Source organism: Heterodontus francisci, chromosome 42 (assembly GCF_036365525.1).
Source record: "Heterodontus francisci isolate sHetFra1 chromosome 42, sHetFra1.hap1, whole genome shotgun sequence".
In the NCBI taxonomy this organism is placed as follows: domain Eukaryota; kingdom Metazoa; phylum Chordata; class Chondrichthyes; order Heterodontiformes; family Heterodontidae; genus Heterodontus; species Heterodontus francisci.
In genome coordinates, this window is record NC_090412.1 from 3,488,309 (window position 1) to 3,505,000 (window position 16,692).

General features: G+C 43.3%; 1 protein-coding gene across 5 annotated transcripts in view; it reads left to right on the forward strand.

The window, feature by feature from the left end:
• usp54a (ubiquitin specific peptidase 54a) overlaps positions 1–10,517 on the forward strand; it is a 177,397-nt gene extending 166,880 nt beyond the window's left edge. For 2 of the 5 annotated variants that reach the window (XM_068020393.1, XM_068020396.1), the window contains exons 19-22: positions 4,398–4,546; positions 5,580–5,720; positions 5,927–6,122; positions 7,771–10,517. In XM_068020393.1, coding sequence (XP_067876494.1) covers positions 4,398–4,546; positions 5,580–5,720; positions 5,927–6,122; positions 7,771–8,522 — 1,238 coding nt within the window. In that variant the 3' untranslated portion in view covers positions 8,523–10,517. The remainder of the gene's footprint in view (positions 1–4,397; positions 4,547–5,579; positions 5,721–5,926; positions 6,123–7,770) is intronic. The other 3 variants (XM_068020394.1, XM_068020399.1, XM_068020395.1) reach the window with 2 other exon arrangements.
• The last annotated feature ends 6,175 nt before the right edge of the window (positions 10,518–16,692 follow it).

The window sequence follows — 16,692 nt, forward strand, 5'->3', positions numbered from 1 at the left end:
AAGGACCAGGAGCAGAAACACTCTCCACTTCCCCTCTCGCCTTGCCACTGCTGTGTTGAGTTCATGGCGATGGCAAAGGTTCGCAGGTCTGTGCGTATCAATGGAATCTGGCTCTCCATGAGTGTCACCAACATCTCCATGGATTAAGCCATGTGCTCACGTGCCTGGTACGTGGCATCTGTCATGGCCTGGTTGGACTCCCCGCCGTCTGCTCAAGGCTGCGCATGGCCTCTGGCATCTCCGCCAGATGTTGCCTGACCTCTCCCTGCAGCTCCAGGATGCCCTGTGCTGCTGACACCAAAGGCTCGTCATCAGCCTGGGGCTCAGCATGGGCTTGGACACCCACATTCCTCTGACTGTCAGAGGCCTCAGCTGTCTCAGCCTCAGCTAGCTCTCACCATCTTGTGATCCAGAATCTAATACTGGTCAATTACCCACCGAGTGAGTGTATTTGCGCTGGTGGAAGGTGCAAGAGTGCATCCTCTGAGGTTGTCTCTTCCTCAGAGGTGCTTGATGTCTGCAGCACCTCCAAGACTACCTCGGAGTGTTGCCCTGCAAGATACAATGTGAAGAAGACATTTAGGTTTTTTGGTACAAATGTAACCATGATGACAGCATAGTATCTGCATATGAAAGGTAATTAGGAATCATTGTGTTTGACAATAAACACTGTTCACCTGGGACTCCACGCTCCACATCCAAAACGGCACATGCTCCCTCGCTCCTGGCTAGCTCCAGCACCTCTTTCTATGGCTTGCGTGAGCAGCCTCAGGTCTGGCACCCCGCCACCGGTCCTGGACGCCTCCCTACTATTGTGGGCCCTCTTCGCCTGGAAGAGCAAATATGCAGATATTGAATATTGCCAAACATCACCATCACACTTGTAATAACATGGGCACTTCAACAATGGCTGGGGATGCTTTGTCTGGTATACGGACCCGCCCTGTCATGGATGTGACATGCTCTGAGGTTTAAATGAGGGTGACTGGATGCGTATATGCAGCCAGTCATGTGGCATCAATCATTCCTGAACCCCCTGTCTTTGACATGGTACTGACACCCATGTGGCATACCGTGTAGGGACACCCAGGTCAAACCGAGCAGTTCTGCAGTGTGGCACTTGCCTTTGCCGAGCGCGTGAGATCGCTGACCCTCTTCCTGCACTGGACCCAGTCTCGTTAGATGACCCCACGGCAGCTTACCTCCTCTGCAATCTCTGTCCGGGATTGCTTGGTCAGGCGGGAGGACCTCCTCTTGCCATCGCTGGGAAAAGGACTGCCCGCCATTCCCTTGCAGCCTGGAGGAATGTGAGCAGGGCGGCATCACTAAACTGTGGGGCCACCCTTCCTTGTATGTCTGCCATAGGCACGGGGGTTCCCAGGAATGCTGCTTGAAGGCTGGTGTGGTGTTGCAGATGCTCCTGGCCTTTCTGCTCTAGCACAACAGCAACGATGATGTAAGAGCTTACATGCAGGGCTGGCTGCCTTTTAAAGATGGTGCCAACACCTGCTCACGAATCAGGTGATGCCATTCACTGTGTTGCTGAGGCCCCCACCCCCTGGCACATGATGGGGCAGGGGTAGGGGTGCCCCCCTGGCGCATTCAGATGAACCATTGTGCACTGCATAGCAGCGGCGCGCGGCCTGCATGTGCTCTCCATCATTTTTTTCACATGGTGGGAAAATAAAATCCAGTCCTCTGTGTCTCAAGACTACAGTACATATGTGAAAGTAGAATTTGAACTGTACATTAGGTTACCTAGAGTCATACAGCATAGAAACAGGCCCTTCGGCGCACCGCGTCCATGTCAACCATAATGCCTATCTATACTAATCCCACCTGCCTGCATTAATTCCATATCCCTCTATGCCTTGCTCATTCAAGTACCTGTCCAGATGCCTCTTAAATGTTGCTACTGTTCCTGCCTCCACCACCTCCTCAGGCAGCTCATTCCAGATACCCACTATTCTTTGTGTGAAAAATTTACCCCTTTAAACCTCCTCCCTCTCACCTTAAATCTATGCCCTCTAGTTTTAGTCACCCCTACCATGGGAACCAGACTCTGGCTATCTACCCTATCTATGCCTCTCATAATTTTATATACCTTTATCATGTCCCCTCTCAGCCTCCTTCGCTCCAGGGAAAACAGACCCAGCCTATCCAATCTCTCATTATAACTCAAGCCCTCCAAACCAGGTCCAAACCAGGCAACATCTTTGTGAATCTTTTCTGCACCCTCTCTAGCTTAATCACATCTCTCCTGTAGTCCGGTGACCAGAACTGCACACAGTACTCCAAATGCGGCCTAACCAACATTATGTACAACTGTAACATGATGTCCCAACTCTTGTACTCAATGCCTCGGCCGATGAAGGCAAGCATGCCATATGCCTTCTTCACCACCCTGTCTACCTGTGTTGCCACTTTCAGGGAATTATGTACTTGCACCCCAAGGTCTCTCTGCTCAACAACACTCCCCAGGGCCCTGCCATTCACTGTATATGTCCTGTAATAAAAACAAGAAATGCTGGAACCACTCAGCAGGTCTGGCAGCAACTGTGGAAAGAGAAGCAGAGTTAACATTTCGGGTCAGTGACCCTTCTTTCCACAGATGCTGCCAGACCTGCTGAGTGGTTCCAGCATTTCTTGTTTTTATTTCAGATTTCCAGCATCCGCAGTATTTTGCTTTTATTTTACTGTATATGTCCTGCCCTGGTTTAACTTCCCAAAATGCATCACTTTGCACTTGTCTGCGTTAAATTCCATTTTCCAATCCCTTGCCCACTTTCCCAGTTGATCTCTCTCCTGTTGTAACCTTAGACAACCTTCTTCACTGTCCACTATACCACCAATTTTGGTGTCATCTGCAGACTTACTAATCATGCCCCCGACATTCACATCCAAGTCATTAACATACATGACAAACAACAGAGGGCCCAGCACCGATCCCTGCGGCACACCACTGGTCACCGGCCGAAAAATTCAAATCAAATTCGTGAGACACGATTTCCCACGTGCAAAGCCATGCTGACTATCCCTAATCAGACCATGCCTTTCCAAATGCATATAAATCCTGTCTCTCAGAATCCCTTCCCATAGCTTTCCCACCACTGATGTAAGGCTCACCGGCCTGTAGTTCTCTGGCTTATCCCTGCTGCCCTTCTTAAATAAAGGCACAACATTAGCTATCCTCCAGTCTTCCAGTACCTCACCCGTGGCTAACGATACAAACATCTCTGCCAGGGCCCCAGTAATCTCCTTTCTTGCTTCCCAATGCATCCTCGGATACACCTGGTCACGCCCTGGGGATTTATCCACTTTAATGCGCTTCAAAACCTCCAACACCTCCTCCTTTGTAATGTTGCTCCAGGATATCGTTGTTCCCTCCCTTGAACTCACTAGCTTCCATGGCCACCTCCACAGTAAATACAGACGAGAAGTATTCATTTAAGACCTCGCCCATTTTCCATGGCTCCACACTGATCCTTAAGGGGACCTACTCTCTCCCTAGCTACCCTTTTACTCTGAATATACTTATAGAATCTTTTAGGATTCTCCTTTATCTTATCTGCCAGGGAAATCTCATGGCCCCTTTTCGCCCTCCTAATTTCCTTCTTAAGTGTAGTCCTACATCCCCTATACTCCTCGAGGGACTCGCTTGATCCCAGCTGCCTGCACCTGACATATGCCTCCTTCTTTGTCCTGATCAGACCCTCAATATCCCTCGTCAACCAAGGTTCTGAAGGGTTTCACTTAGAATCAAAACGTACCAACAGCCTGCACGCATTAGTTATAGGTCAAGTTAAGTTAGACTTCGTTAAGTTGGAGCAATGGTTTTAAAACTTTACTATGTTGGGGAATCCCATAAATGTTAACATACTCCAAGAGATCTATTGTCTTAACTTCCAAAAGACACTTTTTCAAGGGAAAACCATGGTATCATTGCAAGGAACTTCTTTATCTGAATGTGACAACAGAGAACAATCTGTTAATTTGCGCCTGGCCCCAGATGGATACATATCTGATTGCCTCACCAACCCCATTTTGTAAATCTGTGATTTAGAGTCCTGCAACATTGGTTGATTTAAAAGAAGTCATAAAAAGAAGACGAGAGCAACATTGTGACCAGAGATAGCCTTGTCCATTTGGAGTATACGAAACGGAAAAATTTCCAAAACCTTTACATAACATAAGCATAAACATTTAACTCTTGCTTCTCATGTAATTTTTGGGAATACAGTAATTAAGGAATAAAATTATTTGCTATTGTAGAATGAAGTGTCACCCTTTGAATACTGGGCTAATTAAAGACAACTAACCTAATTAGTAACTAGCTATCTAGTCAGCGCTTTTAGTAAAGGAAGTGTTAATGTCTCTGGTTTTTGTGCCTCCTTTAGTTTCTGCACATGCAGTTACAAGAAAACACTTCTCTTTGCCTGAAAGAGGTCGATCGAAGACTCCAACCGCTGAGATTGAGCGCAATGCTTATGGGGCCGTATCCTATGGAGCACCTGTCTCAGTCAGTACAAAGCTACATATAAACTTAGTAGGAAAAGATACTTATTATCCCTTTCCTCTATTTACTTCTGAATAAAATTTATAGAAATTGTCTTTTTACCCTAATTCATATTGCCTATCGTGTTTACTAATTTACATTGAATTGGCAGTTTCTCTCAGGCTGTCAGTATGGGTGGTGTTGGATTTGGAAATAATGTCGTGGTGAATTTGGGGAAAGGGGTAATCTTCTCAGCTGAAGTTAAAGGAAAAGGCAAGTCTTGTGGCGTCCTTTAATTCAAAGTATTCCACTATTGCTAATTTGAAAAATGTATCTTGGTTTATTAAAAAAAAAGCTTGTTTTTTTTTAAACTTATATTTTCTTCAGTAGAAATGTGCTTCTTGGCTGCTCCAGCAGTGTTTCTGATGGGGAAGAACCATTATTCTCCCCAACCCTCCATTGGCTGCTCCATTATTGCAATGGGGGTGGTGACTTTGAATTGACATGGGTGCAGGTTGGAACTCCCTACCATGGGGAAAGTCATGGCTAGCTGTTGCTTGATTGGGCAATGTAAGCAGTGCTTTAATGGGCAATACCAGTCTTATCAGGATCCTGCAGAAATGAAGCACTGTATTACCATGAAGAATCCTTCCAAAGGCTGGTCAAGAACCACCATAACTATTGGCTATAGATGAGTCAAGGTTATGAGTTTGCTATCCTGTTGCATTATGTGCTACTAAGGTTTACATGCAGTTACTACATAAAGCAATCAGGTTAGTTAATGCATGATCTAGTTGCAATTCAGAACTCTTCCAAGACTTTGAATAACCTTTTGAACTATTCTCCTTGGATGCTTCCTTTCACTGTATGCTGTGCCGCATTCAGTGGAGTTTACTGTTATATCCATTTATGACCAGTGTTAATGGCTGGAATTTCTAGTGAGACCCACCACTCTTTAGCCTTTTTCTGGATTTATTCTGAGCCCCTATATTTGAAAGGACACTTATTTTGCTTTGCTGTACAACTTTCATTGCTGGTCATGAGGGTTTAATTAGTCTAATTTTTAATCCTCTAACCTTATAAGATGCACTTCAATGAATTTTCTCCAAGAGAAAATGTGGAAAATGACGATTACAGTGCTGAGAATTTCCGTCGTATTGCTCGCAGCCTGAGTGGAACCATCCTTGCTAACAGAGATAATCCCGTGGTTACTTCTCACAGTGCTGTAAGTAAACTTTCTGCAGCAATTTAGACCTGTAAATGCTAGAAAATGTTTTGTGCACACTAGTGTTATCATCTTAGTGAACCCTTCCTTAATGAATCGCTTAACATTGTGAAAGAGATTCAGAGGAATGAATTTGAGGCAATTCTTTTCCTTTCTGGTTTACCGAAAAGTCTCCATATAACAGTCATGTCTATTTATGTTGCAAGGAAACAACAACCTTGAGAAAACACGTGGAACCTCAAAAAAGATCGGTCAGTTCCTCTTCCTTGACCACATCTCAAGCTCCCTCCCACGATCCTCTTGTGTTAACCTCTTTCCCTCAGCACCATCCCTACCTATCACAGCACCTTTCATCTGATCCACTTCAGCCAAGCAAGGCTGATGAGGCAAACAGAGCATCAGGTAATCTTGGCTTCTCTACTTGTATATCCTTTTGTGTGTGTTTATCCAGTGTGTAACGTTGCAGGACTGTCTGTCCTTCCTTGTCTGGCTATTTCTCTTCCATGTTTTGTTATCTGAGCTGGTCTTCAAATATGAAATTATCCACATGGTAATGAAGTTACTGGCAGAGATACTTCTTTACATGGTGATTATATTTTGCAATATAAGACTATGTTTTGATGTTTACTGACATTGAGTGCAAGAGGTAGCATTGTCTCTACCAGGCGCCGAGGCTTTATAATTATAACATGCAGTTTCAGCACATGGCGGTAATTTGAAAAATGTTAATGCAATCTAATTTCTTATAGGCTCATGGCATTTGTTGTTTTTATACTATAGCAATATCTAAAAATTATTGAATAACCAGGAACAAAACATAGCAGGTTTGCAACAGATTAAATCTGATGCATTGTAAATGGATGCAATGCTATAGCATACAGGAGTTTGTGAAATTGCTATAATTGTGATCTTGTAAACATTTTTTAAAAATACTTGGAAAAAAAGTACGTCAAGATCATAGAGAGATATTCACTAAGATGGGACCAGAGATGAGACGTTTTGATATGAATTGAGACTAAAGAAACTGGGGCTCTCTTCACGACAACAGAGAAGCTCTGAGGAGATCTGATAAAGTTGTTTAAAATTGAGAACGAATAAATAAATAGGAGAAACTATTTCCATTGTTCAGTGAGCCAGTAACTAGAAGCCATGAGTTTAGATCATCAAAAGATCAAACAGGGTGGATTAGGAGAATTCCTTTTAAATGCAGAGTTGTCAGAATATGAAATGCTGTACTCAAGACAGAGGTGGATAAAGGATTAATCATGGCTTGTTAAAAGGATGTGCATAAATATTTGAAAATGATTTTAAAATGGTACAGAGGAAGAGCAAGAGACTGCAGCTAAGTGGGCAGCTCTTTCAGAGAGCCAGTATTGGCACAGTGGGCCAAATAGTCTCCTGCGCTGAAGATGTGCGATGAAGGGTGCTGATCTGCAGGGCCATTAATGTCATTTAAAAAGCAACTTGTGAAATTGAAAGACTTGAATGGTGCCTTGTTCTTATTAAGTCAAACAGCAGCAGATTCTGTGAATGTAGGTGAAATATTGCGCTCCTAGCTAATATGGGAATGGATACCTCACAATATCAGTAACAGAGACAACTGCATACTGAAGCTTTTTAAAGCAGATTTGGCAAGGAATTTGGTACTTGAATGTCTGATAGGATACATAAAAACCATGATTTTCACTAATTTATAGAGAAACTGAACTTGGGAAAATGTGACTTTATAAAAATATGTTTCATGACTTGAAAAGAAATCTGTTTGTATACAAAATTGTATCCTTTTGCTCACTCGCTCTCAGGCTATTGGAGGAATAGCTGAAGACTATGGACTGGCATTTCTGTGAGGATTTTTATGCACTGCCATAAATTCATCAGAGCATCAGTTGGGACAACTGTTTCTCCAGGTTTTTTACTAAAGTTTCAGTAGCTAATTGGGGAACCCATATGAGAGTTCTTGTGCTGGATTTTTGAATGTGCAGTTAATGCAATTTTGTCCATGATCAAAATTCCCAGTAATTTTATGAGCTCACTTTCTCTCTTGTGAAAGCAGACAAGAACATCAAAAAAATTTTGGCTGTGTTTGACCGGGGTGAAGCTGTCAACCATGAGAACTACCAGAGTGTTGCAGTGAATTATGGCACACTGCCACGCTCTCAGAAGAGTTGGACCAAAGGACAGAGACTCATCAGAAAAGACCAGATGCATGTTGAGAATAAGAATGCCATCAAACAGAGACTGGCTCACAGCAACCAAACAGTTCTGCCAGACAAGAGAAAAGTGGAACAACTTTGCAGAGATCCATCCAGCATAACAGCATTGAGCAGGCCTCCGCACCAGACTAGAACTGAGGTGCGTGATAGTTATGGTTGTGCTGACCGTTTTGCTGTGCATTACAGACCTGTGCACAGCACTGGCCAAAACTCTTTTCTGAAAAACAGCAGTGGGGCAAATACCTTGGATCCCCAAAAATCTCCTTATAACAAGTCTTCACACTCCAACACTCCAGGTCCAGTCCGCCTTGATGTTCCTCCAGATGAGGATTGGAGGAAGGCAATTTATACTCAGCCTCAGCCCAGTGAGAGGAAGCATTTGGCGCCTCATACTACTGCAAGGACCAGCGGTACTGGTGTGTATACAAGGCGGCCATCTGCTGGCCGACCAGTGACTGAACAGGCCACTCCAAAGCCAGAAACCAGGGGACGTCGGTGCGCTTTATGCCAGCAGGTGTTCATCGATACGACCAAGGCCTATTGCCAGAACTGCAGTGTGTACATGGCACGGTTTAAGCCGCAACACTGACCCTTGTGATCAAGGTTATCCAAAACCAATGACTGTTTCAGAAGCAATTTATAGGCTAATGCTTGGACTAAACACTGGCACTACCACTAACTGAATGTATAGGTTAACACTGTAAAAATTATCACTAACCAACATTGATGATGAAAATTGAAAGTGTGCATTTAATGGTTAGTATAAATGAAAAATGAAGGCTAAAGATTGAATGTATTTAAATTATAAAGCCTGAAAATGTTTTTTAGTTCATAGTTGGGAATTGTGTTTAGAGTTCTGATGCTGGATGTAATAACTGCACTGCTCTCCTGTGGATATACAGAATTGATTTTTGCTGTATCACAGTCCTAGCCACTCTACTAATTTGGATCTTTACACTGAAATAAAATGTGCAGTGTTTGTACTACAGTATAATGATCTGAATGCCTTTTGTGGTTTAGATGTTGTCAAGTTGCAACAGGCATTTTCTGATGTAATTGTACTGAAGACAATTTAATAACCTATTTAACGCATTCCAAATCTTATCACGTTAAAATGTTATGCATGAAAATAAATACCAACAGGCCACTTTAGTGTTGTATTTTAACCAATACCTCAAATTCTGTTTAGGACTCAGTAGTTCCAACATCTCAAAAGTTGATAAAAATGACCTTAAAGTTATGCGGCAGAGTACTACCTTATGGATCTTTAATGTGTTTCTCTGAAATTGCTCTCTCTGCTATTTTGGCAGAGGTGTTCACCCATTTAATATAATCAGGTTACCACTTCCACTAAAACAGTGGAGAGAGGAATTGCATGGATCCAATAAGCTTCTGTAGACTCGTGTCTCGACTGTTCTGCCTCTGGACCCTATTAATTATTTTAATGAAGTGTCTCTGTATGCCACATGATTGTCAGCTTGACCTGCAGAAACTTTGTTTTGTCAATTCTTGGGCTTGAAGGGGGTTAAAAGACAAACAATTACACAAAATAATTCAGCTTACTGTGTAGATTTAATACAAATGTAGTTCTATTTGGTTGCAGCCTGAGGTAGTGCTTGTACTTGCCATCTGTGAACAACTCATTTTTTTTCTATAACCCATGAAGGAGCTAAAATGTGTCTGTTATGACTGCCCACATAGAAGACACCTTGACACTTTATTTGCTCTCCCATATATATGTATATAATTGAAATTGTACTTAATTATAGGTCTGATGTGAGAGACAGTATGTGTGCTGTTTGACTGAGGGCCACCAGAGATGAGAAGCTGCTTCAAAAACAAAAATAAAATGAAGGATGCAGGTTAAAATGTAATTATTGAAGAAGTGCGTGTGTACCTGGTCACTGGGCATGCGTGCGATGGTGTGAAAATATGGGAAAAATTAGTTTTGATGTATGTATATTGGATAGTTTGAAGGATGTTTCAAGGCAGCAAGACAGTCATATTTAGAGGACTTCATCCATCGGATGAAGCTGCAGGCACACCTGAGCTCTGAATCTGCCTTTAATTTCCTTCTACACATCTGTTATTTTTATAATGTATCTGATTCTGATTTTTATTTGTGGAAGTCTGTAAAGTTCATAGTGATGTGCCAGTATCCAGAACTGCTGAAGATCCATGTGAAGTGTCGCCAGTAAATGCTTACTACAAGCTGTTGTAATGTCTGCAGATTCATGACGTTGATCATGCTACTGGTGAACAGGCATTGAGAGGTACTTTTCTGCAGTGTGTACTGGGCCATTCACACCCTTGTGTATATCCTATAAGATTACTCAATGATAAGTTATAGGTGTACAGATGTGGGATTGAGAGATTTTATTGTAGAAAACTGTTTACAGATTTTTACTGTAATTTCATACTTGTCTGCTTAGTAAAAGCTTGATATTCTTGCTAATGTATTACTGTTAAAATGTGTACAGCTTTTACAGCCAATGAAATGTGAATTGGAAAATTTCTGTACCTATTGGTATTTAATTGCAGTGCTAGAAAATGCAACTCATATTTTTGCAATAAAGTATCCAAACATGCTAATAATTAGGTCTGTCGTTGGTCTGACCCTGAGGAATCACTGAAAGCAGTTTGTTCCTTCACTGGCTGGGAGGTTTGTTTACTGAATAACTCAGCCATACAGAGCATGAAATAAAGAAAGGTTTTGCATTTATATAGCACCCTTCATGTCCTCATGCTGCCCAACGATTCCTCCTGGCTGACTAATTACTTTTGAAATTTAGTCACTGCTGTTCTGCAGGACAACGTAATAACCAATTTGCTCAGCAAGGTTCCACAATCTGTATGAGGTAAATGACTAGTTAATTTGTTCTTGTTGGTGTTGGTTGAGATGTGATTGTTAAATAGGACACTGGGAGAACTCCTCTACTTTGTAAAGTGTGATGGAATGGTGTTTTCCAAGTATTTGAGCAGCAGCTGGGGCTTCAGTTTAACATCTCATCTGACAGCATCTCTGACAATGCAACGCTCCCTCTGAACTGTACTCAAATGTCAGCTTCAAGTATTCGGAAGGCAATAGGATTGGTCCTAATGATAAAGGGGCTGTAATTGGCGTCAGAGCTCAGGAGAAAAAATTGACCATGGTAACAAATTAACGTGCTAATAACCAAAGCAAATTTTACTTGTAAGCAACTTCCAAGGTCAATTCAATGCATTGTTAAATCATTTGCACAGCCAGTTAAGGAATTTACTTTTGTTGCTGTGTTGTTTTTTAAAAAAAGTATAAATGTGAGTAACACAATGCAGTGCACCTCTCCATGCAATGCTTGGGTCACGGGTCAGAGTTCCAGGATTGCTCATTGCAGTTATAATCTGAAAATTCCAAAGTATTGGGTGGGGTGATTTGGCACACAAGTGTACCTTGTAACTAATCTGCAGGAAGCTGTAGTGAAGCTGGTAATTGAACCGTGCGATGCTGGATCCAAGTGATTGCAAAGAAATGTACAAAGAATTTCAGAATGTGCTTGAGCAGAAAAATCACAGTAGCACTTGAACTGATGTTTAGTTGATATTTAGCACAACTGCCTCCCTTTCTCCCCCCTTGGGAGGCAATTGGATATTGTAGCAGCCATTAGGACAATGAGAGTGGGACACAGGTAACCATAAAGAGTTTATTGACTTGCTATCTACATTTATAATCTTTGTTTACTGGGCTATCAAAATAATACCAATTGAATTGTTTTTCCTCAGCCTTTGACCTCATAAACTGCATTTCATAATCTGTTTACAAATAAGACACTGAGGAAAACTGAAGTCGTAGGTATAATGAACAGCCACAACATGTTTTAAGATGTGGACTGAGGCTCAGTGGGAACACTTGTCTCTCGAGTCAGGAAGTTCCAATACAGAGACTTGAACACAAAATCTAGGCTGAGGCTTCAGTGCAATACTGAGGGAGTGCTCCACTGTTGGAGGTGCCATCTTTCAGGTGAGATGTTAACTGAGGCCCCGTCTGACCCCTCAGGTAGACATAAAAGATCCCATGGCACTATTTTGAAGAAGGGCAAGGGAGTACTTCACAGAGTCCTGGTCAACATTTGTACCCCAACCATCACTAAAACAGTTTATCTGGTCTCATTCATGTTTGCGGATTGTGCTGTGCTTGTTTCCCTATATTACAACAATGAACCAGAGGCGACATGAGTAAAGGTTTGCACAATGAGTTATGATCTGGAATGCACTGCCTGAATGCAGATTCAGTAGTAAATTTCAAATGGGATGTGGATAAATATTTGAAAAGGAAAGCAACTGCAGGGCTGTTCAAAAGTACTACATTGGCTGTGAAGTGCCTTGGGGCATCCTGAGATCATGAAAGGTGCTGTAGAAATGTGAATTCTTTTCTATTGATACAGTTTGATTGTTTTCCCCACAACCACACTGACCTCTTCAGTAGGGAGGGTAGCACATTCTTGTGCATTTTGGTTCAGTTATCTTTTTACACATATTCGCTCAAGCAAGCTGGGGTTCAGATGAGTAGCAATGAAAAAGTCAACTTTATGAATTAATTTATTTACCTATCCAACCCCATCTCATGACGAATGTCAGGACCCAACTACTACTCTTCCTCCTCTTCCTCTCTTCCCTTGTCTTCTTATGATCTCCCTACTTTGTACGTTTCTTGCTATTGCTTTCTGCCACTTCCTTTCATCATTATTAGTATAAATGGCCCTTCTCACATTATTAGAATCATTCAGCACTGAAGGAGAACATTTGGCCCATCGTGCCTGTACCAGTTGTTCGACTGACAGAGCTATCCAATTAGTCCCATTCCTCCAGTCTTTCCCCACAGCCCTGCAAGTGAGCAAATTTCAAAAGATAAAGACATTAAAAATTTATCTTACGAATAAAAGCAACAAATGTGCATTTTTGTGAAGAAACTTTAAATGAGAAGACTAATTTATGGACTTACTTTCTCATCACTATATTGAAAACTGATTTAGTGACTTACCTGGTATTGTTTTAGCAAGCATAAGTCATCAATCTCTGCCCGCACACTTGATGTAGCGATGCGGAGTATTCTGGATAGGTTTTCATCTGTCAGGTGAGATCTTAATCTCTCTTCGCCTCCTCTCCCTGGACTCTCCCTCTCTGTGTCTCTTTCTCCCCTACCACCTCTAGGACTAGGAGATACAGCTTGAAGGTTTTGGGCAAAAGATGCAGGGGAAATATGAGGAAGCACTTTTTTACACAGCGGGTGGTAATGACCTGCAACTCGCTGCCCACAAGGGTGGTGGAATTGGAGACAATGAATTGAAGAGGAAGTTGGATGACCACCTGAGAGAAACAGACTTGCTGGGCTATGGGGATCGAGCCAAAGAGTGGAACTGACTGCACAGCTCCGTTGAGAGTTGGCATGGACTTGATGGGCCGAATGGCCTCCTGTACTGTAAGTATATGACTCTGACTCTTCCCTCTCTGTCTCTCTCTCTCTCCTCTCCGTATCTCTCTTCCCCTTCTCTGTCTCTTCTGCCCCCCTCCACACCCTGCGTCTGCCGTGCTCCCCATTCAGTGTTCCCCGCTCCCCGCAGCAGCCATTTCCACAACCAGATACTTACCATGCCTGTATTATTTAAGTTCGGGAGAGTGGAGGCGGGAACTTGCCCAGTCTGCAAGAATCAGGACATTTACTGAATCGCGTGAAAGCAGCAGGGGTGGGTGATCCCTGCATCGCGTACCACCAATCAGCACTAATGCTGCCTGGGCATCCCCTGTCAGTCACAGGGAATGACCAATCACAGACAGGGGTGCCTGTCTGTCAGACACAGGTCCCGCCTACACCCACCACCTGACGTATTTGGGAATTGTCAATCAGATGTGAGCCACAGGCAGATTAGAGGGCCAGATGGAAAACTTCGGCAGGCTGGATTCCGGCCTGCTGGCCGTATGTTGGACAACTGTCTTAAATCTATGCCTCTGGTTACAGACACTCCTGCCAGTGGAAACAGTTTCTCCTATTTTCTCTATCAAAAGCCCTCATAATTTTGAATTCCTCTATTAAATCTCCCCTTAATCGTTTCTGGTCCAAGAAGTCTCTCCACGTTACTGAAGACCTTCATCCCTGGTATCTGTCTCTCCAAGGGCCTTGTCATCCTTCCTAAAATGTGATGCCCAGAATTGGACACAATATACTCCGGTTAAGACTTGAGCAATGAGTTATAAGGGTTTTCCATAATCTTTTTATTTGTTCCTGGGATGTGGATCATTGCCTAGGCCACATTTATTGCCCATCCCTAATTGCCCTTGAACTGAGTGGCTTGCTCGGGCATTTCAGAGTCAAGCACATTGCTGTGGATCTGGAGTCACATGTAGGCCAGATCAGGTAAGGACAGCAGATTTTCTTCCCTAAAGGACATTAGTGAACCAGATGGATTTTTACAACAATCAACAATGGTTTCATGGTCACCATTAGACTAGCTTTTTAATTCCAGATTTATTAATTGAATTCAAATTTCGCCATCTGCCGTGGTGGGACTCAAACCTGTGTCCCCAGAGTGCTAGCCTAGGCCTCTGGACTACTAGTCTAGTGACATTACCACTATGCCACCCCTCCCTGACTTCCTTGTTTTTATATTCTACGTCCCTATAAGTACAAGTGAAGGAAACATACCATGTTCATTATACTGAAGTTTGATTAGTCCAGCCCCAGAGTGTATTCTGGGCCAAGGAAAGGCGGAGCAGTAACACTGGCTAAGGTCGGGGAGATATCTCTGAAGTGAAGAGAGTGTGATTGTGATGGATGACTGGACAGAGGTTTTTTAGTTAATATTTGAGTAGCTAAACCTCTGCCCCCCCCCCCCCCCCCTCCTTTACCTCAGGAAGGGTAATATACCATGGCAAGGATTGCTTTTCCATCACCTACCAGTTTTTTCTACTGTTTTATCTGGCCTGATTAATTAAAGGAAATCAAACATACATTGTGCAGTTTAGGTCTACTTATCTGAGAAAGAATATTCTTGCCACGGAGGGAGTGCAAAAGAAGATTTACTAGGCTGATTCCTGGGATGGCAGGATTGATGTATGAGGAAAGTTTTTTATTCATTCATGGAATGTGGGAGTCACTAGCTATGCCAGCATTTATGGCCCATCCCTAATTGCCCTTGAGAAGGTGATGGTGAGCTGCCTTCTTGAACCCCTGCAGTCCATGTGAGGTAGGTACACACACAGTGAAGAATAAAGTCATACTTAAAAATAAAGTACATTTTGAAATGTGAATGAACCAGTGTTTGTTTTTTTGGTGGCCAAGCGTTCAATTAAATGTATGTTTCCGCTGTTAATGAACATGCTGAATCGGTGTCAGGGGAACGGACAGTGTGGGGGATGATGCTTCCATTCCACCTTTTTTTTTTATTCATTCATGGGATGTGGGCGGCACTGGCCAGGCTAGCATTTATTGCCCATCCCTAATTGCCCTTGAGAAGGTAGTGGTGAGCTGCCTTCTTGAACCGCTTTAGTCCATTTGGGGTAGGTACACCCACAGTGCTGTTAGGAAGGGAGTTCCAGGGTTTTGACCCAGTGACAGTGAAGGAACAGCGATATAGTTCCAAGTCAGGATGGTGTGAGATTTGGAGGGGAACTTGTAGGTGGTGGTGTTCCCATGTATTTGCTGCCCTTGTCCTTCTAGGTGGTAGAGGTCGCGGGTTTGGAAGGTGCTGACTAAGCCTTGGTGCATTGCTGCAGTGCATCTTGTAGATGTTACACGCTGCTGCCACTGTGCGTCAGTGGTGGAGGGAGTGAATGTTTGTAGATGGGGTGCCAATCAAGCGGGCTGCTTTGTCCTGGATGTTGTCAAGCTTCTTGAGTGTTGTTGGAGCTGCACTCATCCAGGCAAGTGGAGAGTATTCCATCACACTCCTGACTTGTGCCTTGTAGATGGTGGACAGGCTTTGGGAAGTCAGGAGATGAGTTACTCACCTCAGGATTCCTAGCCTCTGACCTGCTCTTGTAGCCACGGTATTTATATGGCTACTCCACTTCACTTTCTGGTCAATGGTAGCCCCTTTGAGTCATAGAGTTGTACAGCACAGCAACAAGTCCTTCGGCCTATCCTGTCTTTGCCAGCTATCAAGCACCTAACTATTCTAATCCCATTTTCCCGCACTTGGCCCGTAGCCTTGTATGCTGTGGTGTTTCAAGTGCTCATCTAAAAACTTTTTAAATGTTGTGAGCATTGCTGCCTCTACCACCGCTTCAGGCAGTGCGTTCCAGATTCCAACCACCCTCTGGGTGAAAAACTTTTTTCCTCAAATCCCCTCTAAACCTCCTGCCCCTGACCTTAAATCTATGCCCCCTGGTTATTGACTCCTCCACTAAGGGTAAACGTTTCTTCCAATCTAACATATCTCTGCCCCTCATAATTTTGTATACCTCAATCAGGTCCCCCCTCAGCCTTCTCTGCTCTAAGGAAAGCAACCCTAGCCTTTTCAGTCTCTTTTCATAGCTGAAATGCTCCAGCCCAGGCAACATCCTGGTGAATCTGTTCTGCACCCTCTCCAGTGCAATCACATCCTTCCTATAGTGTGGTGCCCCGAACTGTACACAGTACTCCAGTTGTGGCCTAACTAGCATTTTATACAGCTCCATCATAACCTCCCTGCTCTTATATTCTATGATCTATGGACAAGTACACCACGATCCCTCTGACCTTCTGTACTTGCTAGGGTCCTACCATCCATTGTACATTCCCTTGCCGT